At 36.6% G+C, this 19947-nt stretch overlaps 1 protein-coding gene across 3 annotated transcripts in view; it reads right to left on the bottom strand.

The window, feature by feature from the left end:
• MON2 (MON2 homolog, regulator of endosome-to-Golgi trafficking) overlaps positions 1-19947 on the bottom strand; it is a 126886-nt gene that overhangs the window by 58472 nt on the left and 48467 nt on the right. For all 3 annotated transcript variants that reach the window (XM_073020906.1, XM_008003875.3, XM_008003877.3), the window contains exons 9-13: positions 10268-10392; positions 9594-9730; positions 8711-8864; positions 2506-2738; positions 279-360 (exon numbers count right to left, since the gene is read on the bottom strand). In XM_073020906.1, coding sequence (XP_072877007.1) covers positions 279-360; positions 2506-2738; positions 8711-8864; positions 9594-9730; positions 10268-10392 — 731 coding nt within the window. The remainder of the gene's footprint in view (positions 1-278; positions 361-2505; positions 2739-8710; positions 8865-9593; positions 9731-10267; positions 10393-19947) is intronic.

The raw sequence follows: 19947 nt of genomic DNA, 5'->3' as shown, positions 1-19947 counted from the left end.
CATAATCATAATTGCAAAAGTAGTTGTAAGTCTTGAAATGAAAAAGGCATTCTGTGATTCTAAGACTGTATTTTCCATTAAAACATCACGACAATTCTGGTGGCTTGGGGCAGGGCAAGGACAGAATGAGGAAGGGGGATGAGAGAAAAAGAATAATGTTTCACACATATAAAAAAACTAATATTAGAAAATAATTCTAGGGACAAATGTAAGTAAACCATTTTAACGTGTTTTTCTGACTGACACAATTCAATATAAAACTTACAAAGACTTAATACCTGGCATCAAGAAGGAGTGAAAGTGCAGCAAGAAGACCACACCAACAGGCATTCACCATTTCTTCCCAAACAGCCCTACTAACTTAAAGGAAAAAAACATACAATATTTAATTTTAATAATAGATAGCACAATAGTTATTCATATGTCAAATTCTAAAATTTTCCTGGACAATATGTCAAACATTCCATTAACAACTTAATTATTAAGTACTAATATTCAGTATTTAAAAATCTACAAGAATGAAAACTCAGAAGCCATACTATAGTTTCAGACTTGAAGAAGTCTTAAAAATAAGTTGTTTTAAAATATCTGTCGTCAGATCTTTCTGTACACAAGTTAAATTATATATATATATATATATTTTTTTTTTTTTTTTTCTTTTTTTTTTTTTTGAGTTGGAGTCTTGTTCTGTTGCCCAGGCTAGAGTGCAGTGGCATGATCTCGGATCACTGCAACCTTCACCTCCTGGGTTCAAGAGATTTTCCTGCCTTAGCCTCCTGAGTAGCTGGGATTACAGGCACGTGCTACCACACCCGGCTAATTTTTGTATGTTTAGTAGAGACGGGGTTTCACCATGTTGGTCAGGCTGGTCTTGAACTTTTGACCTCGTGATCTGCCCCCTTGGCCTCCCAAAGTGCTGGGATTATAGGCGTGAACCACCACGCCCAGCCCTATTTTTTTTTTTTTTTTTTTAAGAGACAGGGTCTTGTTATGTTACTCAGACTGGACTCAAACTCCTGGGTTCAAGCAATCCTTCTGGGATTATAGGCACATGCCACTATGCCCAGCTGATATCCTTTCCTTTCCCTTCCCCTTCATCAACCCAAACTTTCTCGGCCTGTGTGACCAGTTGGAGTGAGGGCAGGGTGCAGTGTAACAAACTGGCTCAGCCAGAAGACTGATTACATACACCGAGAATCAAGCAAATAAGTAAATATACTGAGCAAAATGTGAGCAGGTTCCACACTGTTGGAGAAGGGAATTACAAATACGGAAAGTTAAAAATAAACCTTGTGGTATTGAACTGGAACTGAAGAAACTAGTGTGATGTCATGGTAATTCAATATAGAGAAATAGACATTTTAGAAATGTAAAGAGATGTATGCTTGTGTGTGTATGTGGGTATGTATTTCCTATCCAAGTGGTGAAAAGCGTACCTAGTATCCCTGTGTTCATTTCAATACTATTCTCCACTAAAAGGAACTAGGGCTTCCTGGAGAAATGACTGACACCTGGGTTAGACGAGAATCATCCGAGATCGGCCTGGAACATCTTGTTCTATCAAATAGTAAGGAAGTGCTCAGAGAATGTCAAAAGGGCATGGGACATGTCCAAAGGACACAGGGGCCATCTTAAAAGAGATCCCATTGGCCATGTTGGGAACAATCTAAGCATCAAACCAAATAATAATAGTCAAAGACTGTAATCTGCTGAATAAAATAGGAATCCATGAATCTATACTAATATAAGTGAATAAATTTTCAAAAATAAAAAAATGCAGAAGGGAAAGCACTCTTTTGTAGTAGCAATCTGAAAGTATTTTTCCACAAAAAGTTATTAACTGTACATTGAAGAAACCAGACTGACATTGTATTAACCAACTGATAGAAGTGAGCATCTCCAATAATGACACAGATTGATACTGTAGTATGCTTCCTAATGTAGTGACACAGTAACTACAGCACAGCAACATTTCTGTGCCAGTCTTGTCAAAAATGAATAAACTGAATTTAATTATGAAGGAACATAACACAAATTCAAACTGACTGACTTGTACTCAAAAAAGTAAGGTCATATAAAACAAGGAAAACTAAGAAGCTGTTCCAAATTGAGTCATGGCAACTAAATGCAACACATAAAAGGACATCACTAGGGCAACTGGCAAAATTTGAATGAGATGTGGAGTTAGATGGTAATATTGGATTGATGTTGAATTTCTGATGGTGATTATACTATGATACACAGCAGACTAACCTTATTTTGAAAAAATACACACTGATGCATTAAAGTGTAGTAATATGGTTTCATGTCTGCAACTTATTCTATAAACAGGTCAGAAAAAAGTATAGTCACATGTATATAATTCAAGAAAATGGTAAGGTAAATGTGGGAAAGTGGTTAACACTTGAGAAATCAGGGTGAAAGACTTATAGAAACTACAATTTTTGCAAATTCTCGGTAAATTTCAAATTTTTTCCAATAAAAATTAAAAATACAGACTCATACCAATTTCCTTATCCATTTGGTCTGATGTTGACTGTAAATCCTGCTGTTCTGACGACTGTGTTGGTGAAGAAGCTTCTTCGGTGGTGGTTTGACATTCTGTTTCAACCTCTCCTAACTCTCCTTCAATCATACTTGTGATTCCACGAACAAGGTCTAGCAAACAATGGAATGCCACAGACATGGCGTAACCTTCAGGTATAGTTGGAGGCTCAACTTTGTCCAACATTTCTAAGCTGAAATTATGAAAAATATAGAATACTAATGAGAAGCCACAACAGAAAAATACATAAAACTATTTTCTACAATTTATAGACTATAGAAATTAAGATTAACAGAATAGCAAAAAATAAAGCGACATTACCAAATTTATTTCATTTAGGGAAGGGATCTCTTCATGGTATTCTAAAAACCTGATTTGAAAAATTAAGGCCTGACCACTGGCATAACTATTTTAATAATTTTCTTCTCGTTCTCCCGAGTTGTGCCAACGTTTTCATTAAATATTAGATATTAGAAAAATGAAGACTGATATGCAAAATATGAGATACGATTATAAAACTTCTCAAACTCTGACTTGTGCTTTAAAAATAAGATGTCATCAAATCAAATCACTCCTATAAAGAGGAAGATGCTTTTCACACTGTGAGATACCCAGCTCACCTATCATTTCAAATACAAATCTGCCAACAAGGTGAGAATAAGAGCATCAGTGTGTCAAGTTCAAACTGCAGAGCAATTTTTTACCCCATAGGAGAAAGTTTTCAGAAGGAAGGACAATACATCTGTTTTTAAATCATGGCAGACAGTGAACTATGGTTCTAAACCTCTTAAAATTGATATCTGGCAAAATAATCCCCAGAAGAGAGAGTAATTCAATTGATAAAGAACTAATGATTCTGGAACAACTGGATATTCACATGCAGAAGAGTGATGTTGGACCCCTATCTCACACCATATACAAAATTAACTCCAAAATGAATCAATGATCTAAATGTAAGAGCTAAAACTATAAAACTCATAGAAGAAAACACAGGTAAAAATCCTCATGACCTCAGATTAGGCAAAGGTTTGTTAGATATAACACCAAAAGTACAAGCAACAAAGGAAAAATTTGATAAATTAGATTCGTCAAAGTTAAAAACAATTGTACTTCAAAAAGCAGCAATCAAGAAAGTGAAAAGACCCACAGAATGAAAGAAAACTTTTGCAAATCACATATCTGATAAGAGGCAGGCATCCAGAATATATAACTCCTAAAATTAAATAAGAAAAAGACAATCCAATTACAAAGGAGCAACGAATCTGAACAGACATTTTGCCCAACATGATATATAAATGGCCAAGAGGCACACAAACAGTCGCCAGTCATTAGGGAATACAAATCAAAGCATGGTAAGATATCATTTCATACTCACTGGGATGACTATGATAAAAAAGATTAACAAGTATTGCTGAGGATGTGGAGATATCTAAACTCTCACACACTGTTGGTAGGAATGTAAAACGGTATAGTTGCTTGGGAAAAGAACTTGGTACTTCCTCAAAAATTTAAACATAGAGTGACCATATTACCCAGCAATTCCACTACTAGTTGTATACCCAACAGAAATGAAAACACATGTCTATGCAAAACCTTGTAGACAAAAGGTCATAGCAGTATTATTCATAATAAGCAAAAGTGAAAATAACCCAATATGCATCAATTGATTTAAAAAAGCAATTCCATATATTGGAATATTGTTCAGACATATAAAGGAACAAAGTAAGAACACATTCTCAACACAGATGAAACTTCAAAACATTATGCTGGGCTGGGCGTGGTGGCTCATGCCTGTAATCCCAGCACTTTGGGAGGCTGAGGTAGGCAGATCACGAGGTCAGGAGATCAAGACCATCCTGGCCAACACCGTGAAACCCATCTCTACCAAAAAATACAAAAAATTAGTCAGGCATGGTGGCGGGCGCCTGTAGTCCCAGCTACTCGGGAGGCTGAGGCAGGAGAATGGTGTGAACCTGGGAGGCAGAGAATGCAGTGAGCCAAGATCATGCCACTGCACTCCAGCATGGGCGACAGAGCAAGACTCCATCTCAAAAAAAAAAAACAAAACAGAAACAAAACAAAACAAAGAAACATTATGCTGATATGAGAGCTAAAAAAGTGGATCTCATTAAAGGAGAAAGCAGATTGGTGGTTTCCAGGGGCCAGGAAGGGTGGAGGTTTGGGGGTAAAGAGAGGTTAATAGGTACAAAAATACAGTTATACAGACAGGAATAAAATTTAGCATCTAACAGTTCAGTAGGGTAACTATAGTTAACAATAATCTATTGCATATTTTAAAATAGCTGGAACACAAGAATTCAAATGTTCCCACTATAAAGAAAAGATAAATGTTTGAGGTGATAACAAAATTACCCTGATTTGATCACTACACATTATATAAATGTATCAAAATATCACATTTACCCTGAAAATATGTACATTTATTACGTATCTATTGAAACAAAACAAAAGAACATTTGTGTGATTCCATTTATATGAAATTCCAGAACTGGCAAATCAATAGATGCAGAAAGCAGATTAGTGGTTGCTAAGGGGCTAGAAGAAGGGGGATTGGGAAATGACTGCTAATGGGTATAAGGTTTCTTTTAGGGGTGATGAAAACTTTCTGGAATTAGGTAGTGGTAACGGTTGTACAACTTTGTAACATAATAAAACATGAATTGTACACTGTAAAAGGGTGAATTTCATGGCATATGAATTATCTCAAAAGTAAAATTGAAATTACTAAAGATTACAATAAAAAAGCTAAGAAAATGTCCTACCTCAATATCTTAAAGTTTCTGAATCATCAAGGTAGGTAATTAATAAAGAAATGCTAAATTTAAAAAAACATAATAAGAACATCTATATACAGTGATCATTCATTGAGCAAACACTCTTAGCTTGGGACTCTACTTTTTAAATATGTACCATCTCATTTAACTCCTCACAAAAACCCTAAGAGACACAGATAATAAAACTGAGGTCTAATATGACAGTTATTAATCAGAAGTTTTTAAACTCATCTGATTGACACTAAAGCCTACCATTAAGGCATCAACTCTTGAGCTTTTAAAAATGTATGTAATCATTAGAAATATATTTACATTATTGATCACGAAATTTAAGCTCTAGAGTTGGAGGCTATTAGCAAACTAATGCAGGAACAGAAAACCAAATACTGCACGTTCACACTTATAAATGGGGTTAAATGATAAGAACTTATGAACACAAAGAAGGAAATACCAGACACTGAGGTCTACTTCAGGGGGGCGGGTGGGAAGAGAAAGAGCAGAAAAGGTAACTGTTGGGTACTGGGGTTAGCATCTGGGTGATGAAACAATACATACAACAAATTCCCATGACACGTTTACCTATTTAACAAACCTTCACATATACCCCCAAACGTAAAAGGAAAGTTAAAAAAAAAAAAAAAAAAAGAAACTTAAGCTCAAGTGGGGAGATAGAGTTTACGGCTTTAATCTTTCCCAGACCAATTAGTCTTTGAGAGCCACATCCTAAATAAATCAGTGTTAAGCATCTCGTTAGACAAATTCCTATTCTCAAAGAATATGTGATCTATTGGGAAAATGTATCTAAAACACAAAATAATCCAAAACATCGGAAACTCCAATTCTCCAATTCTATGGCACAGACTTTAAGCACTAGAACAGTTAAGAGAAAAGGTAATTTATACTTTTTATTTATACCATAAACCTAAAAGAAAACACGTACTTTCTTACCTCACTTTTTCAGTGCTACTTTATTAGAATTACTGCATAAATTCCACTTTGAGATAAAATGTAATTTATCTGTTTAAACATTTTAAACTTAAGCTCAAATTGCAAAAACTGTCACAAGTCCAACTTTGAAGGGATCTGTAGTGTAATAAATATAAAAGAATATGCCACGAATACTTATGTCAAAACTACTTCTATCTATATATCACTTAAGTTTTCAAATTATACTCAAGCAGTCAATAAAAGAACAGAATGCACAATCAAGATTTATACATATGCCTTCAAAGAAAATAGTGAAATCATTTTATATTGAACCTCACAATGAATGAATAAAAGATGCCAATTCAACAGTTAAGCTCCAATGTGACCATACTAACCCATGTACAAAAGAACACCCAATATTTTCTGGCCATTTATTATTTCAGAATTAAGCAATTTCAGTATGTACAGTACTAAAAAATATATACGCATATGTTCCTTTAGAGATTCAGTCCTAATCTTGTCTTAAAGATGAGAAAATTAATGTCAAGTGAAATCAGGTTCTATACTCAAAATCACAGTATTTAGTAGCAGAATTAAAATCCAGTATTAATAAACAATTTGTTTGTAGGCTTTTACTAATAAATTTTCAAAAGAAGTTCTACAACCCAGACAAGTATTTATTATTTTGTGGCTTGTTGCTATTGTTTTTCTTCCTCAAGCACACATTTTCACTCCCTCCCTCCCTTTATGTGTCTGCTCAGTATTATCTCCTCAGAGAGACCCTTTCTGTCCCCATCTTCTCCTTGGTCATTCTCTATCCTCTTAACTTGCTTTATCTTCAAGTTAACCACTACCCCAAGGTTATATTATATATTTACTCGTGTATTTATTTACCGTCTCACTCACTGAAGTGTAAGCTCTATGAAGCAAAAATTTTCTTCTGTGTTGGTTTTTGTTCAGATTATAAAATGAGGTGAGACGGTGAACTAGATAATTAATGTCTCCTTTAGCGCTAGATATCTGATTCTTTTACAACTTGAGTCATTACCTTTTGTACAAGGCAAAGCCTATAAAATACTAAATAGTTTTAATATAAATGACCAAAAATAACAATGAATTTTAATTAAAATATTTCAGTCTTCTATGACTCTATACTTTTATAATTTTAGGCAAAATAAAGCTGCAAGGTAAAATATACCTAGGATGATACAATGCAGACTGACATACCAGAGAAAGTGATGATTTTAACTAGTCAAAGATTCTGTTTCATTTCTATTTTTTTTAAGAGATGGGGTTTCACGGTTACCCAGGCTATACGCCAACTCCTAAACTAAAGTGATTCTCCTGCCTCAGCCTCCTGAGTCTGTATCACATTAAGTCTTGATTTATGTCATAAGGATAGTTTTATTTTATTTTTAGACATAGTCTCGCTCTGTCACCCAGGCTGGAGTGCAGTGGCATGATCTCGGCTCACTGCAACCTCTGCCTCCTAGGTTCGAGCGATTCTGGTGTCTCAGCTTCCCAAGTAGCTGGGATTACAGGTGCACACCACCAACCAGCTCATTTTTGTATTGTATTTTTAGTAGAGGTGGGGTTTCACCACGTTGGCCAGGCTGGTCTCGAACTCCTGACCTCAATGTTCTGCCCACATCGGCAAATCCCAAAGTGCTGGGATTACAGGCTTGAGTCACCGTACCCAGCCAAGGATAGTTTTAATTATACATGCCAATTACTAAAATACATCTATAACTGCCTCATAGTAACTGTAGCAATGTTAAATCCATATAGTATTGATTGCCTTATTTCTGTATTTCATTAAGACTTAAGAAAAAATCAGTAATACATTATTGAGTATGCATTTGTTAAATTGAAATGGCTAATGACAAACAATTTAAAAATGACAGATATGGAATCCATTAAACACTTTTAATTAATTAAAAACTAAAATTTCCATGTGTTAAACCCTAAGAATATGATTAGATAAGCACTTAAAGTAACTTTTCTTACATATAGAATTCTGAAAATTAGATATATCACTACTTCCATTGTACAGATGAGAGAAATGAGGTAAAAAAAGAAAAGAAAAGAAAAAAAAGATTAATTTGCTGAAAGTAACTCAGCTAATACTAGACGACCTAAGCCCAAGTGGTCTGAAACTAATTAATATACTTAAACCAAAAAGCTGTATAGGAAAGCTAATAGGTCCATATGTAAAGAAATCATATTTTATTTTGTAATGCTGTTAGTCTACAAACTAATAAAGAAAACAGATAAAATCCAGTCCTAGATACAATTTTCATACTATGACAAAAGAAAATGAGCTCTAAAATACATTAGAAATACTGGATCTAAAATTTAAAATATAATACAGAGAGAAGCATTTTAGGTTAAATATCACTCCCAACAATATAATTCTTTATAAAATAATGCTACTACTACTTACTAGGTGGCTTTAGCACTGCCTTGAACTGTGATTGTCAGAATAGGTATCCAGGTTCCCCTATATTCAAATGCTGGCAGCAAAGTAACACCTCCACCAATCCCCACCATTCCTGAGTTAGCTGGTGCTGAGACTGAGCCACCTAAATTATTGTTTCCTGTTAGAGAAGAAGGGAAAAAAAGGAAAGATATTAATTTACTACTTGACTACAAATCAGTAATATTCAAACACCTGGCCAATATTTAAAAAAATTTTCTGTACTATCAGAATGGGTACTGCAGAAATAAATGAAATGTATCAGTGCTATTTTGTCTATCAGAGAGTCTTCCTATTTCCCTAAAATACTATTTCCCTTTTTAAAATAAAAGCTACTATTGGAAGTAAAAATACTGATAAATGTTTAGCATATCTTTAATTAAACCACTTTTTATCAGAAATGGCAATAAAGTATACAAAACCATCACTCAGTACAAAGTGGAAGAGAAGGAAGGTAAAGGGAAACAATAAACCATATAGATTCCCAAACAAACTCCAACCATGTTAACTCCTTTAAGAGAGGGACTAAGTCTTCCTGAGGCGGTAACCATCTAGACTCTTCAAAGAGAGTCATCAAATAGATTCTTTTAAAATGAAGATTAGCATCTAAACTTTTGTTCTTATGTGATCAGAGAAACTGAAAGTACGTCAAAGAAGAAAATCTATTTTGGAGAAAAAACACAACTGCTTCAGTGAGATCAGATTATTCTTTAGGTGCAATTCTTTACTACCAACATACTTAGGTAACCCAAATTTCTCTAGTCACAGAATTTCATAATATCCTCTCAGAATGGTCAATACTGTAACTTATGGCAGAATATAAGAAAGAAAATTATGAATATGTTTTTACCAGCTTGGTTGCTTGTAGCAGGATTTCCAGTAGGGGGGACAAGAAACAAGGACTGTATAAAAGATCCCAGTGCATTTACAATATCACGAAAAACCTTGGTAGAATGCTGTTTCATATCATAGGACTGACAAAATGACCTGTAAAATAATTTAAAATGTTTTTGGAAAAAACATTTGAATCTATTAAAAATTTTAAACCTTTTTATAGCAAGTGATATTACTGGAAGAGTTACCAAGCTATACTCAAAAATTCTTCATTACACCTGAATGATTTTACTAATTTAGGACAAAGGTTCAGAAAGAAGTCACAGTTCTAAAAAAAAATTATTTTGGCTATATTAAATCAGTAAATTCAGACTGATGTCTATCACTCACCATGTGTTTACCTCACAGCTCTTTTCCACATCTACACACCCTATCCCTCCTTATAGATACAATACTCAATTCAGACTGATGTCTATCACTCACCATGTGTTTACCTCACAGCTCTTTTCCACATCTACACACCCTATCCCTCCTTATAGATACAATACTCTATTTTCTTTGTTTAGAAATCACTAATATTGGGAATAAATACCAAAAGTCTTCTGACTAGTTTATTAACCTATTACAGGTTACTTTACAGGTTAATAAACATTAACCTATCTATTTAACAAACTATTGCTAAGGTTTTACCTTAATAGTTGAGGTTGCACACAGAATCTGTGTATTGATTCCACTGCAACAGCTCGTAGCCACTGTGGTTTATCTGCATCCAGAAATTTCACCAGAAGTGACAGAAATATCTCACATTCAGTTACCTAAAAATATATGATTTTTAATACTATTTATTTGAATCAAAGAGAAGAATTATAGACTGTGTTCTTATTCTTAACTTAGTGCTATGGACAAACCAATAAAATCTTTTAGATTAGAAATCAAACTCTTAATGGGGAGTGGAGAAGCAGAGAAAGGAAATGTAGTTATACATGGAAAGGTTAACGGTAAAAATAATCATAGTGTTTCTCTAAATATATCCCTGAAAACATCAGTAATCTGCTAATACGGTTAATCCTTTGTCCTTGCTCTTTAGAAAGCAGAGAATACCATCATGCCATCTCCATTTCTAAAAACTGCCAGATAGCATGTACCACACAAACTGCTGACAGGATGCATGTTCTACTCTTCAAAGCAGTTTTTCCATACTTTCTTTTGCTACTAAAGAAACAACGAGGCAAGCCAAAGGGTGCTTAGTATAAATTTTGTACTAGAAAAATAAGGAGAAACCTATAGCAGTTGTTGACAGATATAAAGTATGTAACTCTTAGAACAGGGCCTGTACTGCTAATTAAGTATTAATTATCATTACTGTTGTTGCTAATATAGACCATTTCTCAGCAAGCTCATTATAAATAAATAATGTTTGAGGCACACCCAAGGCATTATTCATTACATGTCTGATAACTGAATGAACGAACAAACAAAAGCTAACCAGTTTACTCAAAGGTAAATAGATTGTTTTTGTTACTTATTAATTGACAACACAGCAGGACCTCTCGAGGTAAAAATTAAGCTGACGTGGTGATTATTAGGCCACATTGATTCTTGCTAGTAGGTGCAGCAAGTTATTGGATGTTTTAGCTGGGGTATCTCAAAATGAGTGAGACAACAAATTTGGAGAAATATAGTAGCCTTCAGCCTTTCAGTGCAAAGTCTTAGCTGCTAGTATTTTCTAATGCCTTTCAGTATCTTTAACTGGATGCTTAAAATAAGGACATAATCATAATCATAATGACACAGTAGGAGGAATAACTAAAAACATTATCATTTAGACTGCTAATGACTGGGGAAGTGTACGCAGAGGCTTGGCATTGTCCTAAACATGATAAAGCTTAGTTTAAAAGAACTAAATCAGGAGTCAGGTGGCTCAACTTCTTTATCCAGCAACCTTGTGCATGAAGACAAGCATGGTTGCCTTTCTTATAAATAAAGGATGAAAATATCTACATCTTTCTGGGAAATCAAATGAGAAAAATGTAAGAAGAAAAACATCCCCTAAACATGATAAAGTGCCATGCAAATGAAGAGGGCATTATTTTTTCTAAACAAAATGACACCTCTTTAGAGAAAGAACTGAAAAAGAAAGACCCATGTTAGTGACTCGTTGTACAACAGCTCTATCTACTGGAGGGTTTAAATACTAATAAGTTCTTCAACAAGTGCGATATCAGCTTTACAAGTGGCATAAGTGGCATAAGTGTGTGTGAACGAATTTAAGGTTCATCAGCTAAGCTCTGAGGCAAGAATACAAAGGATCTCATAAACATCAAGTACATTACAGTCAAAGGAATAACATTATAAAACTTGCCTTGAAAAGTATATCATTTTTTCTCTACGACACAACGACTATAACACAAACCAATCATTTATCAATTTATACTGGAACCACTACAATCTTGTGATTTGGGTAAAAAAGACAGCCTCTCTCCTGAAGTCTGGAACCTTGTTCTTCTTTTGTTTCTTCTTGTCAAGTGTGAAAGTTTGAGCAGAGAACTAGTGTTGAGAGCACTGAACACTGAACAAGGGCCTCAATGGAGAAAACCTACTATGAATCTGTTAAGTCTTTCCACCAAGTGGCTGCACTCATAAGGAAACAGGTATTAAGATTAGCATTTATGGTGTAAATTCAATTTTTGTGACCCAGATACGTCATAAACTCCACTATACTAACATGAAGGATGATGAATGTTTTTGAACTACTGCAGTACTTTGGTACTAGATCTAAATATCAAGAGACATCTGATGGCTTAAGATGAATCAAAGTTACTGAGGTAGACATTCTAATCTCAGTATCACATATATATCTATTAAAGAATCCTGTATATAAGTGTTGACTTGGGAGACAATGAAGAAAATCTGGTAGCACATTCATGCAGGAGTCTATTTGTCAGGAGCTTGTCAGAGTTAACAACCTTGGAGCTAATGGATTTGGTAGTGACGAGATCTATTGTCAGAGAACTGTCTGTGAAGAAGTAGAAAATTCATTTGGACAAGACTATTTAGCCTCATTCATTCCTTTCTAAAAACAGTAAGTCAAGGGCAGAAAAGAGATGTGCGAGCCTTTTTTTTTTTTTTTTTTTTTTGAGACAGAGTTTCACTCTGTTGCCTAGGCTGGGGTACAGTGGCTCAATCTTGGCTCACTACAACCTCCAACTCCTGGGTTCAAGTGATTCTCGTGCCTTAGCCTCCTGAAAAGGTGGGATTACAAGCCACCGTGCCCAGCTAATTTTTGTATTTTTAGTAGAGATGGTGGAGTTTTGCCATGTTGGCCAGGATGGTCTCGAACTCCTGACCTCAAGTGATCCACCTGCCTTGGCCTCCCAAAGTGATGGAATTACAGGCATGAGCCACCACACCAGCCTCTTATAATTAAGTTTCATAAATTCCTTACGGGTACTTGTTTAAGGAAAGATATCTGGGCACACATCCTAAGTGATTCAGAGAGCTGAAAAGCACCTATCTTGGATGCAGAAAGGGAAAAGAATATAGTATAGCAGCTATTAATATACCTAATGAGTGAGAAATTCTAATTTCTAAATTCTAATGAGTGATAAATTCTAATATACCTAATGAGTGAGATATTCTAATTTCCTCTAGTCACTCTAGATATATTAACAGAACCTTTGAAGATTAATTATCTTTACCCTTGAACTACCTGATAGAGTAGGATAACCTGGTGAACACTGGGAAGCACAAAATTCTCTAGGGTAGTCATTCCCAAAGTGTGGTCCCTGGGCCCCCTAGGAGTCCCTGAGGCCATTTCAGGTGGTCTGCAATTTCAAACTTATTTTCATAATAATATATTATTTGTCATTTTCAATGCACTGACATTTGTACTGATGGTACAAAAGCAACAGTGGGCCAAATGGCTGGTGCCTTAGAAGAAATCAAGGCAGTAACCCCAAACTGTACTAGTGTCATTGGATTCTTCACTGCCACACATGATTTAAAAAAAAAAAAAAAAATGCTTTTACTTAAGAACCATAATAAATGGGCTGGGCGAGGTGGCTCATGCCTGTAATCTTTACACTTTGAGGGGCTGAGGCGGGTGGATCACTTGAGGTCAGGAGTTCAAAACTAGCCTTGCCAACATGGTGAAACCCCATCTCTACCAAAAATATTTTCAAAATTAGCTGGGCATCGTGGCAGGCACCTGTAATCCCAGCTACTTGGGAGGCTGAGGCTGGAGAATCGTTTGAACCTGGGAGGCAGAGGTTGCAGTGAGCCGAGATCAGGCCAAGATCGCGCCACTGTACTCCAGCCTGGGCAATAAGAGCGAAATTCCATCATAAAAAAAAAATTTTTTTTTTTAAAGAGCCATAATAAACAAAACTAAAATAAAAATAAAATACATACTGATTTTGTTAAATCTGACCCATAAGTATGTGTCTTTTTTTTTTTTGAGATGTGATGTAGTCTCGCTCTTGTCGCCTAGGCTGGAGTGCAATGGCACTATCTCAGTTCACTACAAATTCCGCCTCCCAGGTGCAAGCGATTCTCCTGCCTCAATCTCCCAAGTAGCTGGGATTACAGGCGCCTGCCACCATCCCTGGCTAATTTTTTGTATTTTTTAGTAGAGATGGGGTTTCACTGGTTGGTCAGGCTGGTTTCGAACTCTGACCTCAGGTGATTCACCTGCCTCAGCCTCCCAAAGTGCTGCGATTTTAGGCGTGAGCCACTGCGCCTGGACAAGCACATGTCTTTTTAACGTTCTGTGTGACAAAACAGGAAGTACACATGAAGCATTTTTGCTGTGTATCAAAGTACCATCATTGTTGGAAGAAAAGCATAGCTGTGAATTGAACTAGTCTTTTTACTCTGTGGAATAACATTTTAACTGAAAAAGCAAATGGTAAATCATGATTATTTACATTTGTGTATACTGTACAAACAGTTTTTCAAAAATAAAGTACGCCTGTCACTTTAGGGTAAACAACTAACTGTGTTGTCAATAATAAAATTTGAGCTTTCAAACAAAAATTAGAATTTAAAAAAACTTGTATCTACCCTATAACCTAAGACTCTTCTGATAAATGGTGGTGATATTAACAAATGTAATATTTGATACTGCAGGAAGTGATAACATTTGGAATATCTACACAACTAAAATACATGATATTACAGAATCATGCATGACTAAAAGATCCATTTGAAGTGTAAGACCAATGAAATGAATGTTACTGTAACACAGTATAAAAATGTTTCAGAGGCCAGGAGCCGTGGCTCACGCCTATGTAATCCCAGCACTTCGGGAGGCCAAGACAGGCAGATCACAAGGTCAGGAGATCGAGACCATCCTGGCTAACGTAGTGAAACTCCGTCTCTACTAAAAATACAAAAAATTAGCCATGTGTGGTGGCAGGCACCTGTAGTCCCAGCTACTTGGGAGGCTGAGGCAGGAGAATGGCGTGAACCCAGGAGGCACAGCTTACAGTGAGCCGCGATCGCAACACTGCACTCCAGCCTGGGCAACAGAGCGAGACTCTGTCTCAAAAAAAAAAAAAGTTTCAGATCCTAGACCTGTAAGAAAGTGCCGGCAGGGTGCAGTGGCTCATGCTGTAATCCCAGCACTTTGGGAGGCAGAGGTGGGCGCATCACAAGGTCAGGAGATCGAGACCATCCTGGCTAACATGGGGAACCCTTGTCTCTACTAAAAATACAAAAAATTAGCCGGGCGTAGTGGTGGGCGCCTGTAGTCCCAGCTACTCGGGAGGCTGAGGCAGGAGAATGGCATGAACCCAGGAGGCGGAGCTTGCAGTGAGCCGAGATGGCGACACTGCATTCCAGCCTGGGCGACAGAGCAAGACTGTCTCAAAAAAACAACAAAACAAAGAAAGTGTCATTGGTTCCGTTTGATATAGTATCAAAGAAGAACGTCCTCCATTATTACCTAAAAAAGCCATTAATATAATTCTGCCTTTCAACTACATGTCTTTATGAAGCCAGATTTTCATCGTTATATGCCAACCCAAAAAACATCACAACAGAATGAAGACAAAAGATATGAGAATCCAGCTGTCTCCTATTAAGCCAGACATTCAAGACATTTACATTTAGAAAATGAAAAATAATTTTTTTCTTTAAGACATAATTATTTTTCATAAAATAATTTATGTTAACATGCAATAGGTTTAGTATCATTTCAGCTTTAATTCTTAATAAATAATGATAGAAATAACTCACATACACAAAAGTTCCTAAATATTTTTTAAAAATATAAAGGGGGTCACTGTTTTCATAGGGCATTCAACATGATTTATTTATTTTGGGTCCTGATACCTCTGTCTTGGATCGCCAAGTGTCACTCCCTCCCAGCATTCCCCTTCCACCATCCACCCCCAGTATCACTCAGCTGAGGTGACTTCAGTGACCAGTAGGGACACAAAGGGCTGAATGATTGGAACAGTGGTGTGCTGCCAGGGATGGCAGACAGCCAGGGCATCCCCAGCGCCTTTCTGCTCTGGAACATTCTGTGACCCGTCGGGGTGTTCTGAATGGTAGCACACCCTCTTCCACATGGTTATTTATTAAATGACCACTTCCTCTTGCAACAACAACAAAAAAATTAATAAAAGAGTATAAAGCAGTCTTGAGGCTAAAAAGCATAAGAATTATTCCTCTAGTATGTCTTCTAGGAGATGTACCATTTCCAGGTTTAAATAGAGAAAATACAGAGAAATAAGAGAGAGGCATCGCACATCAACCATATATAGCTTACCCCACAACTACCAGACCTCTAACTTTTGCCCTTAAAGAAAATGTAGAATGTCTAAATTTTTCTAAGCTAACATGTCCCAATGTAGCCAGTTACAATACTGAGGAATTACTTTCTTATATATATCTGAAAATCTCAACTTTGCACACACAGTCCTAGAGCTCCCTATTGGGAACCAATGTTTTACCAGTTGATCATCACCCACAATTCTCAAGTAAAGCAGGAAAACAGGCCTTCCTCTTCCTTTAGACAGTAACTTTCAATTTTTTTCTGTTGCTGGCTGTGCTGTCATCTGTCCCACGTTGTCCCCCTACACCCCCGCCAAACGCCAATTAAAGGGACGTAGGTCAAAATACGGAGAATGGTATAGGAGCAATACAAGAAATTTGGCACTGTCAGCCTTGGAGAAAGAAAAAAAAAAAGGGAGCGAGAACTAAGAAAACAGTGAAATAGTAAAGTGCAATGGGGTTAAAAGTGTGTGTTATGGAGCCTAAAAAATTAGTGAACACCCCAGTTTTGCAGCTTATAAACTGCATCATCTCAGGCAAATTATATAAGCATCCTGGTCCTCATTTTCTCAGCTGTAAAACACAAATATGAATGCCTGCTTCATACGGCTGTAGTAAAGTTAAAATGAATTAATGTATGCAAAGCAATGCTATGGTCTAAATGTTTATATACTCCCAAAATTTATGTATTGAAGCCTATTCGCCAGTGGGATGATATCTGAAGGTGGAGTCTTTGGGAGGAAATTAGGTCATAAGGCTGAAACCCTCATGAATGGGATTGTGCCCTTATAAGAAGATACTTGAGAGGCTTCTTCCTCTCTCTACTTTCCACCATATAAGAATAAAATGAGAAGACAGACATCTGCAAACCAGGAAGTGCACCCTTACCAGACACCAGATATGCTAGCAGCTTGATCTTAGATTTCTGAGGCTCCAGAACTTTGAGATTTAAGCTACACAGTTTCTGACATATTTTATATAGCAGCCTGAACTAAGACAATTACTCTGTAGTGTCCAGATAAGAAGAACTCAAAAAACAAATTTTATCCAAAATGGAAATTACTGAGGAATTAAGATATCTATATCTGAAAAGGTTATTAGATAAATTGTTAAATAACAGAATTGGTAGAGAGAAACCAAGAATCTCAGCTTGGCCCAAGTATCTTTAGTCTGTTATAACAAGATAACCAGAGACTGGGTGGCTTAAATGACAGAAATTTGGTTGTCACAATTCTAGAGGCTGGAAATAAGAGATGGAGGTGTTAGCATGGTCAGGTTCTGCTGAGAGCCCTGTTCTGAGCTTGCAAATGGGTGCTTTCTTCCTTTGTCTTCACATGGTGGAAGGCAAGAAAGTGAGAGAGCAAGCATGCTCTGGTGTCTTTCTATGAGGGAACTAATCCAATCATGAGGGTCCCACCCTCATGTCTTCATCTAAGCCTAATTATCTCCCAAAGGCCACATATCCAAATACTGTCATGTTGGGGACTGGGGCTTCAATATATTAATTTTGGGGAATATAATTCAACCCATAGCATCAAATTTTATTTAAAAAAAAAAAAAGATGATGATAAGTAAGTTGGGAGGTCCTGGTTAGCAATAGAAACAAAATGTGAATTCTGCATTTGTTACTATGAAGACGTAACTATGCTGCATTACTGAGGAGAACCGAATACTTGTTTCTCCAGGACTGACTAGTGGATATGAAAAGGAAAAGGGGAACTGTTTTCTCTTCCTATAGTCTTAACTTAATGTAGTTAAGTAACATTCTAAAGAAAGAAGAAGGAGCCCTTCTAAGACAGCCCTGCTAATATTTAGGGAACAAGTGAGGATATGGTATTTAGTTGGCCTAGTGACAAGAAAAAAACTTTCTGAACACTTGGACCACCATATGACCTGGCCATCTAACAGCAACTGTGGCAACTACACTGGCCCTTAAAGTTCTTCTCCTTTTTAAAACTCCCTCCTATCCTATTGACTTTCCATGGTGACTGATACTACTATATTGTAATTATTTTCATTTCCACTATTTTGTTTACTTAAAAATATATTTTTTAATTTTTATGAGTATATAGTAGGTATGTAACATTTACAGAGTACATGAAACATTCTGATACAGGCATATAATGCATAATCATCACGTCAGAGGAAATGGGCTACACATCACCTCAGCATTTATCATTTCTTTGTGCTAAAACATTCCAATTATACTTATTTATTTATTTAGAGATGGAGTTTTGCTCTTGTTGCCCAGGCTGGAGAGCAGTGGCACAATCTTGGCTCACCACAACCTCCGCCTCCTGGGTTCAAGCGATTCTCCTGCCTCAGCCTCCTGAGTAGCTGGGATTACAGGCATGCACCACCACGCCCGGCTAATTTTGTATTTTTAGTACAGATGGGGTTTCTCCATGTTGGTCAGGCTGGTCTTGAACTCCCAACCTCAGGTGATCTGGCCGCCTTGGCTTCCCAAAGTGCTGGGACTACAAGCATGAGCCACCATGCATGGCCTTTTAGTTATTTTTAAATGTACATTATTGTTGACTACTCACCCTGTTGTGCTATCAAATACTAGATCTTATTCATTCTATCTACCTATATTTTTGTACCCATTAACCCATCCCTACTTTCTCCCTGCTCCCCATCTCTACCACCCTTCCCAGCTACTGGTAACCATCATTCTATTCTCTCTCTCTGTGAGTTCAACTGTTTTAACTTTCAGCTCTTATAAACGAGTGAGAACATGTGAAGATTGTCTTTCTGTGCCTGGCTAACTTCACTTAACATAATGTCCTGCAGTTTCATTCATATTGTTGCAAATGACAGGATCTCATTTTTTTTTATGGTTGAATAGTACTCCATTGCCTATATGTACTAACTTTTCTCTATCCATTCATCTGTCGATAGATACTTTGGTTGCTACTAAATCTCGACAATCAAGAATAGTGCTGCAATAAACATGGGAGTGCAGGTATCTTCTCAATATTAAAAAATATTTAATTGTGGCAAAACCATACAATATAAAACCCCAACAATATTTACGTGTACAGTTGAGTAGTATCAACTGTTTCACATCGGTGTGTAAAAAACTCTCTAGAACTTTTTTTTTTTTCTGAGATGGAGTCTTGCTCTTGTCACCCAGGCTGGAGTGCAATGGTGTGATCTCAGCTCACTACAACCTCTGCCTACCAGGTTCAAGCAATTCTCCTGCCTCAGCCTATCAAGTAGTTGGAATTACAGGTGTGCGCCACCACACCCAGCTAATTTTTTTGTATTTTTAGTAGAGACGGGGTTTCACCATGTTGGCCAGGATGATCTCAAACTTCTGAGCTCAGGTGATCCACCCACCTTGGCCTTACAAAGTGCTGGGATTAAGGCATGCACCACGGCACCTGGCCTCTAGAACTTTTCTATCTTGCAAAACTGAAATGCTATACCCACTCAACACTAACTCCTTATCACTTTGTCCTCTTGGTCCTTGGCAACGACCATTCCATGTTCTCTATGAATTTGACTGTTCAAGGTTATACAGTAATTTGTCCTCTTGACTCACTTATTTCACTCAGCAAAATGTCCTCAAAGTTCCAGTAATAGGATTT

This window comes from Chlorocebus sabaeus, chromosome 11 (assembly GCF_047675955.1).
Source record: "Chlorocebus sabaeus isolate Y175 chromosome 11, mChlSab1.0.hap1, whole genome shotgun sequence".
Classification (NCBI taxonomy): domain Eukaryota; kingdom Metazoa; phylum Chordata; class Mammalia; order Primates; family Cercopithecidae; genus Chlorocebus; species Chlorocebus sabaeus.
The sequence above is the reverse complement of the archived record's forward strand: the minus strand, read 5'-3'. Positions and strand labels throughout refer to the sequence as shown.